General features: G+C 41.0%; 1 protein-coding gene across 9 annotated transcripts in view; it reads right to left on the reverse strand.

The window, feature by feature from the left end:
• Window positions 1-963: 963 nt before the first annotated feature.
• MARK2 (microtubule affinity regulating kinase 2) overlaps window positions 964-20,198 on the reverse strand; it is a 143,916-nt gene continuing 124,681 nt past the window's right edge. For 5 of the 9 annotated variants that reach the window (XM_073658545.1, XM_073658551.1, XM_073658544.1 and 2 more), the window contains 4 exons: window positions 15,195-15,449; window positions 14,629-14,655; window positions 6,363-6,407; window positions 964-4,433 (listed from right to left, as the gene is read on the reverse strand). In XM_073658545.1, the coding sequence (XP_073514646.1) occupies window positions 4,082-4,433; window positions 6,363-6,407; window positions 14,629-14,655; window positions 15,195-15,449 (679 nt within the window). In that variant the 3' untranslated portion in view covers window positions 964-4,081. The remainder of the gene's footprint in view (window positions 4,434-6,362; window positions 6,408-14,628; window positions 14,656-15,194; window positions 15,450-20,198) is intronic. The other 4 variants (XM_073658552.1, XM_073658546.1, XM_073658547.1 and 1 more) reach the window with 3 other exon arrangements.

Consider the following 20,198-nt stretch of genomic DNA (forward strand, 5'->3'; position numbering starts at 1 on the left):
GCAAAGGGAGATGATCTGTCAAAAGCACTGCAATGGGAAGCCAGATGCATGTTTACTATGATTTTCTGGGCCTAGAACAATGCAAAAGAAAACTATTCTCTCCGTGGGAAATTTGCAGCTATATTCCTGAAAAGTGCTGGGATGCAGAGTAAAGTATTTAACTGCAGAAATTGAGAAAGTGTCAAATTTATCACAATGTGAAATGAGAACCAGCTCCTAAATAGCCAAATTATCAATTGCTCCGTTTTAGGAAAAAAAAAAAAATTCTAGTTGAAACTTAGAAATTGGAATTGCTCATGTGTGAACAGATATTGTACTCGGATCCTTATTAACTGAGCGGAAAAAAATAAGCAAATCAATAGACTTATTACAGCTTAATAAATTGTTACTGAAGCATTGGATAAAACATGGAGACTCTTAGGACTGCAGAAGACAAAGTATGAGGATTGACCAGGGGGAAATAATTTTTGTAGCCTAGATGGGAGTAAGAGATGCAAGAGGAATTATCTCTATACAGATATTACTTCTCTGCATAGATTTGACGTAAGATTTTTTTTGATTTGATGTGTTACATAATCAATACATCATGGAGTTTGGAATAGGGATTATAGAGGTTTATATGTAAATAAAGCTTTACCATTGTATAACCAAAAGCTCTGAAAAGTGGAAATATACATAGGGGGAGGGAGGGTTAGTTAATAATGCCGCAGTGCACCAGGATGTCGGCTTCTATGGCTAAAACTCCTGCCAGGTTGGACCTTATCTACTTAGCATAATAATATTAATAAAATCTGGAGTTTGAATTTCCAACATCTTGTGACATGTTAATGGATCAGAACAAGTGGCAAAGGCATCATAAATGGGACGCTCAATCATTTCAGAGACTCAAGAAAGAAGACATAAGGACCAGGACCATTTTATGTTAACATCAAAATAAATAAAATATATATTTTTCTCTATGTATTTATTTTTTTTAAAGATGAGATTAGATGCTTGATGTTTTTGTTGCATCATTTTGGAGGCACAAAAATTAGCAATTAATGGAAGAAAGGACTTAATTATACAATGATTAAGCTTTATTTATAGAAAAACCAACTTGTCACTTTACAATTGAGAGTTTTGGGACGGACATTCATAGCTGAGAAAAAAAAAAGTCGAGGTGGTTCAACATATCAATGAGTTTATAGATGTCCGCTCTTAACATGTCTGGTGATCAGACATGGAGAGCTTTTAGGTCTTCTTTAAAGGGAATTTGTCAGCAGGTTTTTGCAATGTAATCTGAGAGTAGGATGATGTAGGGGCAGAGACCCCGATTCCAGCAATGTATCACTTATGCTGTGATTATTCAATAAAATCAGCGATTTATCAGCAGGAGATTATCACTACAGGACTAGGTGTCTTGTGCCTCCTAGTCCAACCCCACCCCCAGCATTGATTAGCAGATTTTGTGAACAATTTATATTGACAGCAGCCAATCAGTGGTGTGGGCGGGGTTATACGGAGCTCAGCCTTCCGAGTTCTGCTGTAGGGATAACTGATTGCATCATTACTGTTGCACCCAGTATAAGTGATAGCTCGCTGCAATCCGCGTCTCTGTCCTTACATGATTACATAGCCAAAAAAACTCCTGAAAGGTTCTCTTTAAAGTGAATATGTCAGAATAATTGTAATATGACCAATATATATAGTCTGAGGGGGATTGTGCTGACAAGCTACATTTAAGGCCCAATGTGCACGGCTATGTTTAAAACGGACAGCACGTGCCTGTTCACATCACAGTCCCATTTATTGAAACGTGTGAATTAGGTCCATAAATTGGACCAAATTCATACATAGCTATGCATTTTTTTATGTGTTCAGAAACAAACAAAAAAAAGATGCATAGGCTATGATGTGTTCATGTGATATGTTTTTAAAAGAAAAAAAAAAGCACAGGTAAGAGAAAAAGATGTGTGAATGAGGTCCAACACAAGCCAGTCACTGCCAGCTGTAGTCCAACTGCATTTTAGAATCATTATTACATTATTATAGCTAAGCACATAATATTACTGCACGGGACCTGGATGATTACTATACACTCTTATGCTCCGTTGACCAGCTGGAGGCCCACATGTTGCAATTTTATTAAGGATCCTAATATACAGCCTTTTGACCAATTAATGGGCATTACTGTTATCCCCAACTTAAGGTGGCAACACAAGGTTTTTTTTATACTTTAGAAAAAAAAAAACACTGATGCCATTTTGACCAAAATCCAGAGGTGGATTCACAAGGTAGAAGAAGTCCTTTTATATTTTACATTTCTTTTTGGATCTACTTCTGGTTTTGGGTAAAACATTTTATCCAAATGCATGAAAGCAGCCTTAAAAAGCAACAAAAAAAAAAAAATACCTCTTTCTCATGAAGCTGTGCACTATGGCACCTTGACATTACTGCCATTACTGTTATTATATAGCTGTAATATGTCTATTGTTGCATGAATGTCCTCTTTGTATTACTGAAAGCCTTCACGTATGTGAGAAAGTGAATGACGAGGTGTGATTTAATGAAAGAATAAGAAAAAGTCTTCGTCACAGAACTTTTTTTTTTTTTCCAAAACAGCAATGAAATCATTCACACAAAAGAAAAAAACAAAATAAATTGCAAATCTGGTAAGTAATCACCACCTGAATGCCAAGGTAACTACTACACCCCTCAGCTGCAGCCGGCCGGGAGTCACACACAGATTTGAGATTGATATATACAACAGAAAAAAAAAAATCCTGCAACTGCTGCTGAGGGGTTATTAGAAAAGTCCGATATGATGTACTGGTCGATCCGCTGACATTCAACAGGCATTTGCTCAGCAAGGCAGCCTCCATTCATTCCATTACAATAAGTAGGTATTTCACCGATACTTTCCTGGATTTAGATCTAGCTGTAGACAGATATTTACATTGTGAACTCTGCAGTCATGATCTGCTATTGCCACCGTTCATACAAGCATCGGAAAGGGTGCATTGTGTATACCGTGACATTGATATAGTGATGTACTGCCGAATCAGGAGAAGTGGTGGGAACACTGAACATGGAGGAGTAAGCCAACAGGGCCCTTTCCCGTGCCCCCCCCCCCCCCTTTTTTTTTTCTTTTTTTTAATTTTTACAGGGAACATGTACAAAAATCTGACTTGGATAACTGCTTTTTTTTCTTTTAGTAATAATACATAAAAGGGAAGGGGAGAAGACGAGTTATTTAAACTAGACAGAAATTCATTACCTACGTTTGTGATAGAACTGCAGTCTGTAAGTTGTACCACGGAGTGAATGAAGGATGTACCCACCATTGTGCGCCACTGATCAGCCAGCTTATTTCCCAGTGAAACTGCAATGCTTTGCCATTTTCAGTGACGGGCAAAAAGCAAAAAAATATAGAAAGGAAAAAATAAAATAAAAAAAGGCAAAAAAATATATAAAACTCCAAAATCGGGTTGCCCTCTAAATTTTCCTCCTAGCAAACCTAGTTACCCACAAAAACTTACTCCATGTTGGGCAGTCTTCACCTGTACCTGTGTATAGCCACCCTGAGCTAGTAGTTCAGTGTCTTAGACATGATTTTTTTTTTTTTTTTTTTTATAACAAATTCTGTACAAAGGAACTGTCTGTGAATAGAGGGAAGGAAGGAACAGATACTAAACCCCTTCAAATCTGTTGTGGTTTCATTCTTAAAACTGTACTAAATACAGCTGGAGGGGAAGGGGGCAACCATTTCTAGCTCACTTTCTACAAGACTTATTCTTTTTAGCAGTCTATTAGATAATCTGAGTCCCAAACCCAATCTTTAAAAAAAAAAAAAAAATTATAAATCTATTTCAAATAAAATAACCCTCAAAACCTACAATGAAAGGAGCAGTAGTTTATCCCAGGGCACCCAGCCCGCCTCCATCTACATCACTGCTGAGCCCTTTTCCAGGACATCCCAGCACAGAGAGCCAAAATGGTAATCCCGCCATCCTCTTGGTTAAAAGAGCTGGTCAGGCTGTGGGAGAGCGCCTGCTAAGTGTCTCGTTTTGTGTCTCTATCCCTTACAGAGCAGAAAGCTCTGTTAAAGTTTGAGTTCGTTGGCAATTTTGGAGGCAATGTTCTTAAATGCCATGGAGGTGCCGGAAATCCTCTTGAAACGCACACCGTTGAGGGAGAGCCGTGGAAGCTTGCACACCTCCATCTCCCACTGTACATAGCTGTCGTGCCCTGGTGAGCCGTGGACACAGAGCAGCATGTACTTCTCTTGTGACTCGTGTTGGCAGTTATTGGCATCCAGCACTTTGCGGATTTCACTCATCATCTCATTAGGCTCCATTGAGCTGGTGGTTTTCATGCTCCACGTGAAGCGCAATGAGCGTGGCTTGGAGTCTCTCAGATCATCTTTCTCCTTTTCTGGAACAGTCAGCTGAGGCCTGGAGAAATAAACAAGATGCATCCAAATATAACTTCACATGAAAAATTCTGCGAAGGATAAATGTGTCCCCACCAAACTGCATTCACGGAAAACATCACAGACTCATCACTTGGCAGCTAGCCTACATTCACACCTGCGTTTTGACATCCTGCCTGTTTGTTCTATTTTCCTAGAACGGATGTGTTGCTTTACTGATGCAAATGATTGATTATTATGGGGTTCATTTAGGTTTTGTTATGTGTTTTTAGAACAGACAGCATAGTGGCTCAGTGGTTAGCACTGTTGCTTCACAGCACTGGGGTCCTGGGTTTAAAACCCACCAAGGACAACATCTGCAAGGAGTTTGCATGTTCTTCCCATATTTGCATGAGTTTCCTCCGGGTTCTCCCGTTTCCTCCCACACTCCAAAGACATACCGATAGGGAATGTAGACTCTAAGCCCCAATGGGGACAGTGATGATGATGTCTGTAAAGCGCTGCGGAATTAATGGTGCTAAAAACACAAGTTCGGCATGATGCTTTGCTTCCATTTGCATCAGCCGTGGATCCGTTTTGAACATTCATATTTTTTTTTTAAAACCACACAAAAAGAACTCCCAAATGCAGGTGTGAACTAAAAGCCCTTTCATACAACCATTTTTGGAGGCCGTAAATCATGTGATATCAGTAGGGAAAACACTTTTTTGTGCTTTTTTTTTTTTTAACCTGCTGGTCGTCTTAGAAGGAAAATGATATATGATGGTCCGTTTACATGAGCCGATAATTTGCAGTATAAACGTTCATTCCTGATCAATGACCTAAGTAAACTGGCCCGCAATCTTTTGCTGATCCCATTAATTATACAGACCTAACAGGTCATTGGTTGGCAGCATATTCCTCGTGTGAATAGGGCACGTGCTGCTGTCATTAATGGAAACTATGGAACGAACGATTGTTCCAAATTCCCTCCCAGTAATGCAGCATGTAAACGTTCAGTAACTACCGCTGATAGTCATGCTATAACTATTATCAGCCTTTTTTTTTCTGCCCGTGTAAGGTGCGAAACATCTAACATTCAAGGTGCACATACTGACCACAGGTCTCCTAACTCATAGCAAATATATGTGGCTGTTGAAGCGTAACCTTTGTCTTGATTTTTATTTCATAAATCAATACTACGTATGAAAATAGGGAACTTTGTAATATACTTCTTTCTCCTCCTGGATTGATCTTCCATTCTCAATTCTTGGGTAAAGTCAGTATTCAGTGAATACAGGTTTTCCCACTACCAAGATAGGAGATGGCAGTTGGTGCTTTTAAAATTCTATGGAGAAGGGAGGAGCTAGCGGCAGACACAGACTGACCAAAGACAGGAATGAGCGAGCGCCATCCAATTATCGGACGCATGTGCACTGCCTCATTGAATAACATTGGTCCGAGTGCGATCTGATGCTTTGACGGATCGCTCTCTGACCAATCTACGGATGTCTACACGAGCCCCAATAGAGACTAAAAAAAATAAACAAAAAAAATAAAATTAAAAACCGCACAAACATAGTTGATTAAATGTGTGAACGATTGAATGGAGCAGCCTGTCATAAGCACGCGCTGCTCCGCTCAATGTCTATAAGAGCGAGCTAATCAGCTGAGTGCTCTGGAGTAGTAGAAAAAAAATAATAGAGAAAATCTTCAGTACATCAGGATCAGTCATTTAGGATCAGATTCCAGAGGGAAAGAAGAAGAAGAGCGAGCCCACAGGGAGAATAAGCGGATGAAGAAGTGAGCAAGAAAATGAAATGGTTGATAAAGAGGAGACTTAATGGTTTACTACAAGATTAGGAGGAGAATGAGTTTGAAACAGAAGATATCTATAAATAAAAGTGAGATGGAATAGAAAATGATTAGGGATTTGAATAATAATGTCAAGACAAGATTATGGATCTCTCACCTGGTGGTCTCCACTCGATCTTTCCCTTCTGGTTCATTTGGGTTCCTCAAAAGAGAGAGGTAAAAAAGCTGTTCAATGTGTGCACTCTGAGCTCTCCCGAGCATGGAGAGACTAAAGCGTATGCCTTCTTGTAGCCTCAATTTAATGCAATTTAACAATCATTTTATTTTCTTGTACAAGAGAATAAACATTCAGATCAGCCAATAAAGCCATAAATAATTGCTTCAAAAAGGTAAAAAAAAAAAATCCTTTATTCCTCTATGAAGACAATTAGTCCGGCTTCACACGACAGATTCACGGTCTATGTAGAACAGCGATCTGCTGACCCAAAGTCAACGGCTTCATATACGCCTACAAGGCTGTTGAGTTGGGGTCAGGAGGTCGGGAGATCAGCAGCCGGTCTGGAAGTCATGGGTTCCGTACTTGGATCGGAAAACTTGGACATGTGAAGCCTTTGTTAAGAATTAATTGCTTATTGTTAATTTGTGGATATGCCTACAAATACTGCATGCCATTAACAATAAATCAATCACTTTTAACATTCAATTTGAAAATTACTATGGCTTGTATCCCCACACTGTTTTCTGCCATCTCCCGTGTGTCAATGCCTACGTCAAGGGGTGTTCTCAAGTTTAAAAGTTATCCCCTACCCTCAAGATAGGTGATAACTTTCCGATCACTGGGGGTCCGATTGCTGTGACCCCGAGAAATGAGAGGCTGAATGGAGCAGAGGGCGATCATACACACTGCCGCCCCATTTACTCCTATGGATTCAGGACCGTTGTTTTGGGGTCATTAGTTAAAGGTATTCATTTTTTCCTCTGGAGGAGCCGGCAAAGTTATGGATGACGTGGCCAACTTAACATGTGCAAGGGAAACTGATGGACTTATCACGGAGAAGGGGGGCAGTCTTTACAGTTAAAGAGGACAGTCTAAAAGCAAAGCCCAAACACGTTTAGGGTATGTTCTCACTTGCATTTCTGCCACGTACCTCCCATGGCACAAATGTCACCTTGAAATCTGAAGGACTAAATATCATCGTGGATATTGTTGAGAAAATCGTGTGGGTAAAACGCAGATTTCATCTTTCACATTGCAAAGGATGAAATACACACTGACCTCAGCAGGATACATTGATAAGCTGCGGATATTTTTGGCAGTGTTTAATGGTATTTAAAAAAATAAATAAATAAAATCTCATACACATAATGCTTGTACTGTAAAACAAAGCACAAATTCTGCAATCTGGGAACGTCATTATCCATACAGTCTTTTTAGGCTATATTTACACATTGTGCTATGCCATGCAGCCAAAAACTATGCCTACCTGCTGCATGTAATGACCGCAGGTGGGCATAACCATTGGCCACTCAGCCTGTTCTTCTGTTTAGATGTAATTCTAAAGACAGCAGCCAATCCACGGTCACAGATTGGTTGCAGCGGTCTGGCAGGGGACACGCCTCAGAGTGGAGGAGCTGTGCCCATAGGTATACATTTATACAGCACCCTGGGGCCATTAGTAATAGTGTTGTCCCTTTATTTTCCAAAAATTTAGACTGAAGATGCAGAACTACTTAACGAATCACACTAAAAATTAAGAAGTTCGAAAAAATAAAATTTAAATATCTTCAAAGAGGTCTAAGGCTATGTTCACATAGGGCGTTTTTGGAGCATTTTTCAGCAGGAAAACCTGCTCTCTTGGCAGAAAAGAAGCAGTGTCAAAAACGTTTTTTTAAGTGCGTTTTTCACTAATTTAAATAAACTATTCTAATCCTAACTGCCATCTCAGGTGACCAAGACAACATGATAAACTTGGGAAAACCACAAGAATAAATGGGTTTCACATACTGTTGTACTTGCTTTTTTCCACAAAAAAAAAAAAAAAGTCAGCAAAACCTGATACCTGCATTTTTGCAACATATTTTCAACTACTCATTGCTTTCAATAGGTGAAAAAAGCAGAAAAAAACTCTGAAAGAAGTGACATGCTCCATTCTGCAAAAACACAGCTCTTTGACAAAACAGGAAAAAAAAAACAAGCTGTGTGCATAAGATTTCTGAAATCTCAGACTATCCTGGTACTGTAAAACAATGCTGAAAATTTTCCATTAAAAAAAAAAAAAAACACACCAAAAAAGCGCACTGAAAACGCTTTGTGTGAACATACCCTAATAGTAAGAGGGTATTCTATTTATAAAACTGTTCAACTGGAAAATGTGAAATAATTTTTGAAATTTTTTCCCAGTAGAAATATTGCAGTTCTTACACTGGAGAACACACAATAGGCTGACAAACAATAGAAAACCTGAATCGTCAGCTTTGCTGTGTAGACTGGAACGTGGTCAGAAAATTATTTGATCATCATTAGAAGGCAGGGAACTAATGACATGAAAATCTCTATTATATGACTGCAGGCTGAGAGAAGACTGGACAGTAAAACTATACAAACAGATGAAGCTTTACCATGAATCATTATTTTGCAGTGACGGCACCCTATGGGTTGTAATGTTGCCCAATTCAACCTGCATTATGCTGCGGCATAGGGTGATCTTTAGCCGCACGACCTTGTCATGGTCAAAGTCGCCATGTAGCCCCAGCCTAAAGTTCCACTAAACATAGATAATGAAATACCTGAGCAATTTCTGCATTATCTCTTTTGCTCTTATTTGATTTCAGGTTACAATTAAAACTGAGAAATTTATAAAGAAATCTTTACGGTTCCGTGTCTGGTTGCAAGACAACTAACTGCAGCAGAAGCCTCCTCCCACTCCACGGTCTGCAGAGGACATGTAGACAATGCTGCCGACAGACAAACCATGAGGGCACAATTAGACTTATCTCTAGGTTCATTGTTCTTTTAACAGGTTGCAGTGGTCACGTCTTTGCACTGTTATATCAACAGGAATCAATGGGAAACCACACAGTCACTAAGGTGAGAATGGCAGCTAACTACATGGTTACATGTATGATAAGTATTTGCTATATTTTTATTTTGTTAAAACTTTACAGCCCCCCTTAAATCAATATCAAAGTAGTGGATCCCAACCTGTCGTCACCGGAGAGTACTAGGCTGTTATCCTATGTTATATGGCGTTGCAGGGCTGTTCTATGCAACGTCGCCATACTACAGCCATGCTGTGGAGGGGAGATAATAGACCCCTGTACCACCAAATCTAAAATGTAGGACCTGTGTACAGGTGATATATTTTATTAGTGGGGGGAAAAGTACTTTAAAGTGGTTGTCCCACAAAGAAATCACAATTTTAAAAGCGGTCTTTCAGGTGACTAGTCCAAGGGGCTGATCCCTGGCGGCTTCACCCCACCCCCTCTGAGTGACAGATCTCTCCATACATGTGTGTAAAGGGAGAGACCTGTTAATCAAGGTCACCAGAGCGACAAGTCCCACAGCCGCCTTGTATGTTTTCTCTAACATGATATTACGTTCCAGAATATAACCTTCCTTGCTGAAATGACACAGCTGTGATGCCCATAGTTCGGGCAGCAAGAAGCAGCAGTTATTCATTTCAAAGGGTAAATTCATATATATTCACTGTACAACCCCTTTAAAAGGCACGTATACAAAGTATAAAGTCTCAGCATATCTAAAAGAAAAATAAGATGCAGCATAAGACTGTAATATTTCCCAGAATGAACATATTACAGAAAGGATTAAGCCCAACATCAAACATGTGTTGCTCACGACAACCAAAATTAAGATTCATAAAGCCCCCCTATGCATGCAGAAGGTGAGGAGGAAGCAGGTGGGTGGTAGGAGCTGCGTCTGACTGCTTATTATGCATCAGCTACGAGGAGTAAAGACTGGGGGAAATCTGCAGCGATACGTCCCTCTAATGCTTATATTAGGAGAGATATAAATGGAGCAGCGATCCTGGGGAGGTGCTGGATGTAAGATTACAAAGTAAAGTAGTTCTCCTCGGTGGGCTAAAGAATTGGGTGTTAAAGAGGAGCAAGTGTCCAAGAATCCCCCTTCTTCCTATCAGCATGCAAGCAATGAGGTATAGCTTGAACGTTGAGGTGGCCACGCATGTGGCTTTCGGTTACGGATGAAAACAAGGAATGTATCACAGTCCTCTCCTGCTCATGTCCTGCTTATATGCATGTATATTATCACTGAGAGGACTAATAATAAACCTGCAGCAATGTACTCCTCAATATTCAGGAGGTCTGGCTATTCCTTAGACTAGACAGCAAATTTTGTGCAAATCAATTCGCAGGACTCAGTCCAGCAATCTTTGGCCGCTGAACGGGAGCCTTGAGAACCGCCTTCTGCCTCCAGACATCCACGGCTCTTCTTTTGATTAGCAATCCTGGTCCTACATCATAATTGCAGTGTGACAGCACACGTGATGTCAGGCCAGCTAATCCAAACATGAGCAGCGGATGCTAGGAGGCCATTCTCAAGGCTCCCATCCAGTGGCTGCTGGAATGAGTCCTGTGAATCGATTAGCACCAACTCCACTGTCTAGTCTAAGGGAGAGCTCATGGATATTGAGGAATACGCTGCTGCAGTACTTTACTAGTGCTCTCACTGATCATCTTCTTCTTCTAATAAAACCACAGCAAGCAGCCCAATACAGCCACTAAACGACCGCCAGTCAGCTGCTTGTTTGCTCATGGGCAGTGATTTAATATTCCCATTTACACAAGCTGGCCTTCAGATGCGCACTGTGACAGATCGTTCACTGTGCATAGGCTGTCATCGTACTGGGCAGTGAGTCCTGTTTACCCAGGATGAAGCATTGCCAAATACAATGGTCTTTTGAGCAGCAGATGATTTCACAGGACGAACCAGCGTTTTGCTTGTTCGTTGGATGATCTGCAGCCTGTTCCTAAAAACTATTGTTTTACAACCTGCAGTATAAATGGACTAAGTGATTTGCCCCTACATTACACTGCAGTTAACAAAAACCTGATGACTAGGGTCACAACCCTATATACAGCAACTGTCCAAGTAGTTTACTGAGGAAACAACATTGATGAATAGGGGCCATAAATTTGTCCCGGAGGTTTTGATTTGTGTTTCGAATCAAACAGAAATGTCTCTGATTTCTTTTTCTATGTTTTTTTTTGTGGACATCCGGTCCACAAAAAAACCCCATGGATATGTGAACAGCACCATAGACTACTATGGGTACGGGCTCTGTCCTTTCAGAACAGGGACAGAACACATAAGTGAAACGAGGACCTCTGAAGTAGGCCATGCTTTCACTTTAGCATTCCTGATTTTTTTTTTCTTGCAGTGTCCTTATCATTAATAGTAGAATGAAGCAAAACCTGCAGCCCATTCAGGTTGCACAGAAAGTCCAAACCCTCCAGGATGGCACATCCATAAGGGTCATTGCAAAAAAAAAAAAAAAAAAAAAAAAAGTTTGCTGCGTCTCCCAGCACAGTATCAAGAGCATGGAGCAGATTCCGGGATGGTTCAATCCAGCAGCCGGACCGGTATCTGCACCTCTGTGCAAGAAGAAACATTAAGAGCACTACTAGAGGCCTACAAAATGACCTCCAATGGGTACTGGTGTGGATGTTTATGACCTGTCTCCTTGAGTGTGGCAAGAGGACCAAACGTCCTCTAGCGAGACCTATGCTCATAGCCCGGCATTATACGGCTTGATTGGCATTTCCATCTGACCACCAGAGTTGGCAGGTCCACCATTGGCGCCCCTGTTCTCTTCACAGTTTACATTGAGCACACGTGACAGACATGAAAGTCTGGAGATGCCGTGGTGAATATTATGCTGAGGGCAACAGCATCAAACATGACTGGTTTGGAAGAGAGTCAGGCATGGCCTTGGGGGGGGCCATATCCTTGGAAGGTCACATAAAACTCAGTATGATAGCCAACAGTACCGTGACTGCTGTTAGGTACCAGGATGTAATCCTCAGACTTTACGCCCGTGCGGTGGGGCCTGGTTTCCTCCTGGTGCAAGACAATGCTCAGCCTCATGTGGCCAGGGTGTGTAGGCCGCCAACCAGATGGCGAGGGAACTGATGCCACTGACTGGGCTCATGTTCTCCAGACCTGAATGTAATTGAAAACCTCAGGAAGCTTATGTATCAGTGCATCCAACAACGTCAAGAAGCGTCACCGACTGTCCAGGAGCCACCAATGGCCTGATCCCGAGCCCCAGGACACCATCTGGGGTCTTCTCAAGAGCATGCTGAGTCAGAAGAGCATGCAGGCACATGGGCTGCATACACACTACTGAGGCACATTATTAGATGAAATTCATGTAACTGGATCTTCCAATTATTTCAACTTTTGGCTTTGAATTTCAGGATGATTTGGAGCCCAGCCCCCCATCTACCCTATAGGTTCCCATCTAAACTGCAGACTTTGTACTTGGTTTTGATTATGTCGTAAGTTCTATCTGAATCTAGATTTTTTGAGCGATTCAGATAGGATCCTCTCCGGCAGAGTCATAAACATGAAGGTTAAAAGCAATGTGAACCTTGCCTTAACCTGTTGCGTTCTCCCAGGACTACCATCCCCAGCAGTGAAGGGGTTTGAATTTAAGCATCTTTGTCGACAAGCAGGTAAGGTAAAGACAGAAAGGGCAATAGTTACAAGCGAGAGGTTTTTGAGAAATTCATACAGACAAAAGTTTGATCTTCCACACACATCTGAAAGCACAAAACCTTCTCATTTACACTCAGAAAAACTAACTTTATAAGTCAAGACTTAAATGAAGGAAGCCATGATACAAAATGTTAGTTTTTTTTCCAACTCCTTCAGGTATATATATATATATATATATATATATATATATATATATATATATATATATATATATATATATATATATATATATATAACTATTAAAAAGTATTAATGCTTCACAAACTTAATCTAGTGGGTGAAATATTCAATTCTAACGACTGAGCAAATGCAACATTACCTGTGCGTGAGGAATATTCAGTAGTAGGCAATCATATGGATTTTGCCACATTAACGATCAATCTGGCCGTACCCTTACCGCTTAGTCTGGCCATATAAATTCAGTACCATATCAGCGTGTTAAGTCCTTTTTATATACAGGTAATTTTTTTTTTTTATGCTCATCTACCAGCCAAAAGAAACAGACTTACTAGTAAATTAATAAAGCTTTCTAGTTACATTACGATTTAAGTACATAAGTCTTTAAATACAAGAGTTAAACTTATAATCACAAAAACCAAAGTGTTTTTCTTTTTTCTCGATAGACAAGGCGTCTGAAAATAAAATTATCAGCCTTTCCAAATAACAGACTGGAAATATCACTGTCATGTGTCACTATGGGTTCACTTGCGTGGAAGCACAACAGTATCTTTAAAGCAGTCAGCTTGCCTCCTATACCATATATTACAGATATAATTGACCATCACATTTTTTTAAAAACATAAATATATCTCTTTTCCTCCGTTACACAAGAAATGCAAAGATTAATTCCCACCAGACGGATGACACTATTTTAGAGCCAGCACAGGTTGGTACAGTCCCCTCTCAGTCTCTCTCCGATGCAGAAAGCCGGCCGTGAATGAGCAGATGACTCCTATATTCACCCGCAACTGTCCGGATGGTAGATAATATGATGACTGGGGTGCAGGGTAGAAAGCACAAATACCTGGGAGAATGTGTATGGAAAAGTGTAGGGAGGCGAGGAAAGACCCACTATATGGCATATCAAAAGCTGCAAGGTGTCAAACACCAACTTAGAAGAAAAAAAATAAAGAAAAACTTTGGACACTGCAGAATTATCAAATTTGGAATATATACAGAGCTGCTGCTGCAAAGCTTCATACAGTAGTAAAATGTTTTTAATAAAATCCAATTAAATGTATCATAACAACATGAAAATGAAAAAAATGATATGAGCAAAAACTATTTCTACCTGCAGTGTGCAAAGTTTATTTTAGCAGAGAGTGTGTCTAAAATGTGGACAGCATGAAGAAAAGATAGCAAGACGCAGAAACAAACCCGGAAAAGAATGGCTATTCCCAGGAAAGACACAAGGAGACATGAGGCATCTCGGATCTGCTGGATGGAGAATGTCAGAAGTTGTTGGAAAATATTCACAACCTTTGTAATCCTGAATCTGCCTCAGCTCTCCATGTCGGGCAACAATCACACACACATACACACGCTTGCTTGTCCTAGCACGGGACACGACATTTAAAAGAGAGAGTGCTCAGGAGACGAGGACAACAGAGAAGAGCCAGCGGTGTAGATAGGGAGAACAATATAAAGTTGGGGAATCCATGCCTACCTTCTTGGAAATCTGAAAGACAGATTTCTAGATAGAGGGATGGGAGGAAAACAGGAAAAAAGAAACAAAAAAAAAACAAAAAACAACAGATAAGTGAGGGGGTAGGAAAATTATAAATTTATGTCTAAACATGATATCACTGAATACTAACCCCTTCACTGCTGGACTGTAGCAGAAGTAGCACTTTTTTTTTTTTTTGCACAAAATCATCAACTTTATAGGGAGTTCTACATTATGGCTGCATCAGTCGTAATGGTTAAAGTACATTAATTGGTCTCCTTTACAAACAGCCGGACCTGAATGGTGACGCAGGTGTTGGTGTATATTTCTCCATGCAGGAATTATATAAGGCAGACCAAACCAAATGTGTAGATGTGACCCATAGTGTAGATCCCCTTCAATGAGTTAATCTACAAACTTTACTGATCAGATCATTTGCATCTTGAAAAATAAAATAACTTACAGGATATATAAATACATTTAACTCCAGGATAGGAAAATGCGCTATACATAATATAGGCTTTGCTCCAATTGCCGTAGCATATAAGTTCCATTTAGCGTCTCACCTGCGTGCAAACTTGGATGTGAACTTGCTAAAGATGCTTCCAGTTGCTCCCCGACGACCCTGGCTGTTACCAGAAGGAGAAGCTGGTGTAACGCCCCCAAATTGTGAATTCTGCTGGTCCCGAGCTTGGCGAAGCTGTCCAGCATGAAAAGTGCTCCGACTGGATACTCCACGCGGGAAGTTAGTCTTCTCTGGGGCTGCACTACTGATGTTGTGAGCAGACGGAGACGCAACAGGGAGTCTCTGAGGGGCCGCGCTGTTTGGTGTAAAGGAAGGAAAGAAAAAAAAAATAGAACAAATTTCTCTGAACATTATTAACCCCTTAAGCCCCGCGGGTGGTTTGCACGTTAATGACCGGGCCAATTTTTACAATTCTGACCACTGTCACTTTATGAGGTAATTACTCTCGAACGCTTCAACGGATCCCCCTGATTCTGAGATTGTTTTTTCGTGACATATTGTACTTCATGATTGTGGAAAAATTTCTTCGATATCACTTGCGTTTATTTGTGAAAAAAACGGAAATTTGGCGAAAATTTTGAAAATTTTGCAATTTTCAAAATTTGAATTTTTAAGCCCTGAAATCAGAGCGATATGTCACACAAAAGAGTTAATAAATAACATTTCCCACATGTCTACTTTACATCAGCACAATTTTGGAACCAAAATTTTTTTTTGTTAGGGAGCTATAAGGGTTAAAAGTTGACCAGCGATTTCTCATTTTTCCAACAAAATTTACAAAACCATTTTTTTAGGGACCACATCACATTTGAAGTCACTTTGAGAGGTCTTTATGACAGAAAATACCCAAAAGTGACACCATTCTAAAAACTGCACCCCTCAAGGTGCTCAAAACCACATTCAAGAACTTTATTAACCCTTCAGGTGCTTCACAGGAATTTTTTGAATGTGGAAGAAAAAAATGAACATTTAACTTTTTTCACAAAAATGTTAATTTAGACCCAATTTTTTTTATTTTCACAGGGGTAACAAGAAAAAATGGACCCCAAAATTTGTTGTGCAATTTCCCCTGGGCACGCAGATACCCAATATTTGGGGAAAAAATACTGTTTGGGCGCACGGCAGGGCTCGGAAGGGAAGGAGCGCCATTTGACTTTTTGATTGTAAAATTTGCTTGAATAATTAGCGGACGCCATGTTGTGTTTGGAGAGCCCATGTGTGCCCAAACTTTGGAGCTCCCCCACAAGTGACCCCATTTTGGAAACTAGACCCCCCAAGGCACCTTTCTAGATGCATAGTGAGCACTTGGAACCCCCAGGTGCTTCACAAATTGATTCGTAACAATGAAAAAGTGAAAAAAAAAACACTTTTTCATTTTTATGAATCAATTTGTGAAGCACCTGAGTGTTCCAAGTGCTCACAATGCATCTAGATAGATGCCTTGGGGGGTCTAGTTTCCAAAATGGGGTCACTTGTGGGGGAGCTCCAATGTTTGGGCACACAGCGGCTCTCCAAACGCAACATGGTGTCGCTAACAATTTGAGCCGATTTTCCGTTAAATTTGTTAGAGGACACCATGTTGCATTTAGAGAGTCCCTGTGTGCCCAAACATTGGAGCTCCCCCACAAGTGACCCCATTTTGGAAACTAGACCCCCCAAGGCACCTATCTAGATGCATAGTGAGCACTTGGAACCCCTAGGTGCTTCACAAATTGATTCGTAACAATGAAAAAGTGAAAAAAAAAACACTTTTTCATTTTTACAAATTAATTTGTGAAGCACCTAGGGGTTCCAAGTGCTCACTATGCATCTAGATAGGTGCCTTGGGGGGTCTAGTTTCCAAAATGGGGTCACTTGTGGAGGAGCTCCAATGTTTGGGCACACAGGGACTCTCCAAATGCAACATGATATCCGCTAACAATTTGAGCCGACAATTTGTTAGCGGATATCATGTTGCATTTGGAGAGTCCCTGTGTGCCCAAACATTGGAGCTCCCCCACAAGTGACCCCATTTTGGAAACTAGACCCCCCAAGGCACCTATCTAGATTCATAGTGAGCACTTGGAACCCCAGGTTCTTCACAAATTGATTCATAAAAATGAAAAAGTGTTTTTTTTTTCACTTTTTCATTTTTACGAATCAATTTGTGAAGCACCTGGGGGTTCCAAGTGCTCACTATGCATCTAGAAAGGTGCCTTGGGGGGTCTAGTTTCCAAAATGGGGTCACTTGTGGGGGAGCTCCAAAGTTTGGGCACAGAGGGGCTCTCCAAACGCAATGTGGTGTCCGCTAACAATTTGAGCCGATTTTCCATTCAATTTGTTAGCGGATACCATGTTGCATTTAGAGAGTCCCTGTGTGCCCAAACATTGGAGCTCCCCCACAAGTGACCCCATTTTGGAAACTAGACCCCCCAAGGCACCTATCTAGATTCATAGTGAGCACTTGGAACCCCAGGTGCTTCACAAATTGATTCATAAAAATGAAAAAGTGTTTTTTTTTTCACTTTTTCATTTTTACGAATCAATTTGTGAAGCACCTGGGGGTTCCAAGTGCTCACTATGCATCTAGAAAGGTGCCTTGGGGGGTCTAGTTTCCAAAATGGGGTCACTTGTGGGGGAGCTCCAAAGTTTGGGCACAGAGGGGCTCTCCAAACGCAATGTGGTGTCCGCTAACAATTTGAGCCGATTTTCCATTCAATTTGTTAGCGGATACCATGTTGCATTTAGAGAGCCCGTGATGTGCCTAAACAGTGGAGCTCCCCCACAAGTGTCCCCATTTTGGAAACTATACCCCTCAAAGATTTTATTAAGGTGTATAGTGAACATTTTGAACCCAGAGGTACGGCACATTATTTGTTTACATTAGGTCATCATATTGAATAAGTTTTCATTATTCTTGAGCGCAAGTGCTCGCTACTTGAGTTTGCATCGGGTACTCAGGTATGCACCATGTACAGCGTGTGCTCGAGTGACATGCTCGAGTCCCTGCTCCGCATGTTTCACGGTTATTAGACACCCAAAAAAAAACATGCGGGGATCGCTCGTGCATGGCAGGCAATCCCCGTAAAGTTTTTTGGCCGCGAAGCATATGGGGCAGAGACTCGAGCATGTCACTCAAATACCCACGATACTAAATGCATACCAGAGCACCCGATGCAAACTCAAGTAGCGAGCACTTGCTCTCAACACTAGTCGCCATATCGTCATCTTTTTTTCTTACTTTTGAAAAAAATCCCAACCCCAGCCCTAACCCTAGCACAACCCTAGCCCCAGCACAACCCTAGCCCCAGCACAACCCTAGCCCCAGCACAACCCTAGCCCCAGCACAACCCTAGCCCCAGCACAACCCTAGCCCCAAACCCAGCCCTAACCCTAGCCCAATCCTAACTCAAGAGTTTATTTTTGACGCCGTTCCTTGTGCGGTATAAGTGATTAGACGACTTTATTCTTCGGGTCGGTGTGATTACAGCAATGCCAGAATCATATGGGGTTTTTATGACTGACAGCTGTCACACACTAAAAGACGCATTTTTTGTAAAATCTAGTTTTTGCATCGCCATATTTTGAGAGCTATAATTTTTCCAGATTTTGGCAGACAGTCATGTGACGGCTCGTTTTTTGCGGGATGACTTGACGTTGTTATTGGTGCCATTTTCAGGCACGTGACATTTTTTGATCGCTTTCTATTCCGATTTTTGGGAGGCAGAATAAACAAAAACCAACAATTCAGGAATTGTTTTTTTTATTTTTTTTTATTCTGTTCCGCGTGTGGTAAAATTGATGAGGCAGCTTTACTCTTCGGGTCAGTACGTTTACAGCGGTACCACATTTGTATCATTTTTCTATGTTTTGGCGCTTATACACAATAAAAGCTATTTTATAGAAAAAAATATTTTTTAGTATCGCTTTATTCTGAGAGCTATAACTTTTTTATTTTTCGGCTGATGGAGCTATATGGCGGCTTGTTTTTTGCGGGACGAGATGACGTTTTCAGCGGTATCATTTTTATTTATATGCGTCTTTTTGATCGCGTGTTATTCCACTTTTTGTTTGGCGGTATGGTGATAAAGCATTGTTTTTTGCTTGTTTTTTTTTTTTTTTTTTTTACCGTGTTCACTGAAGGGGTTAACTAGTGGGCCAGTTTTATAGGTCAGGTTGTTCCGGACGCGGCGATACCAAATATGTGTACTTTTATTGTTTTTTTTTTATTTTTTTTATAATAATATTTATTGATGGGTACATTATATTTTTATTTTTGGTGTATTATTTTTTTTATTTTTTTATAATATTTTTGCACATTTATTTATTTTTTTTTTCCCACTTTCACACAGTTTATACACTTTATTACTTTGTCCCACTCTGGGACTTTCACTTTTTTTTTTCTGATCGCCTGCATGGCACAGGAATGGAGCACCATCCCTATGCCATGAAGGCTGTCAGAAGTGCACAGTGTGAAGATTGCTTGGAGATGCACTGCGCATGTCCAAGCAATCTTCCTGCTCTCTGGTGACCCGGATGTTGTCATGACGACATCGGGTCGTCATGGCAACACCCGGGAAGCCTTTGCAGACTGCGCTGGAAGCCGGAAGAGGAGGTGAGTATCGCCGATCACCTCCCCTTGCCCCCGCAATGCCGCGATCGACTTCGATCGCAGCATCGCGGGGGTTAATGTGCTGGGAGCGGTGCGTGACCGCTCCCTGCACATAGTACCGGGTGTCAGCTGTGACAATCAGCTGACACCCGGCGGCGATCGCGCCCGCACAGCCTGTGTGCGGGCGCGATCGCGATGACGTACTAATACGGGTCTGGCTCTTAAGTCCCAGGGCACAGACGCGTATTAGTACGTCAGATGTTATTAAGGGGTTAAATATACAAGAAGAAAAATGAAGACTAATCTAAAAATGTAACTGCCCTTTAAATGTAAAGTAATTATTCATAGCTGTTTGCAAGAAAGGTGACAACAAAACACTGATCACAGGGTGTCCGGCTGCCAAGACCCCCATTTATTGTATTCTGTGACCAACCACACAGAAAAAAGAAACAC

This window comes from Phyllobates terribilis, unplaced genomic scaffold (genome assembly GCF_046119375.1).
Source record: "Phyllobates terribilis strain yellow unplaced genomic scaffold, ASM4611937v1 Scaffold_13__5_contigs__length_258822181, whole genome shotgun sequence".
Classification (NCBI taxonomy): domain Eukaryota; kingdom Metazoa; phylum Chordata; class Amphibia; order Anura; family Dendrobatidae; genus Phyllobates; species Phyllobates terribilis.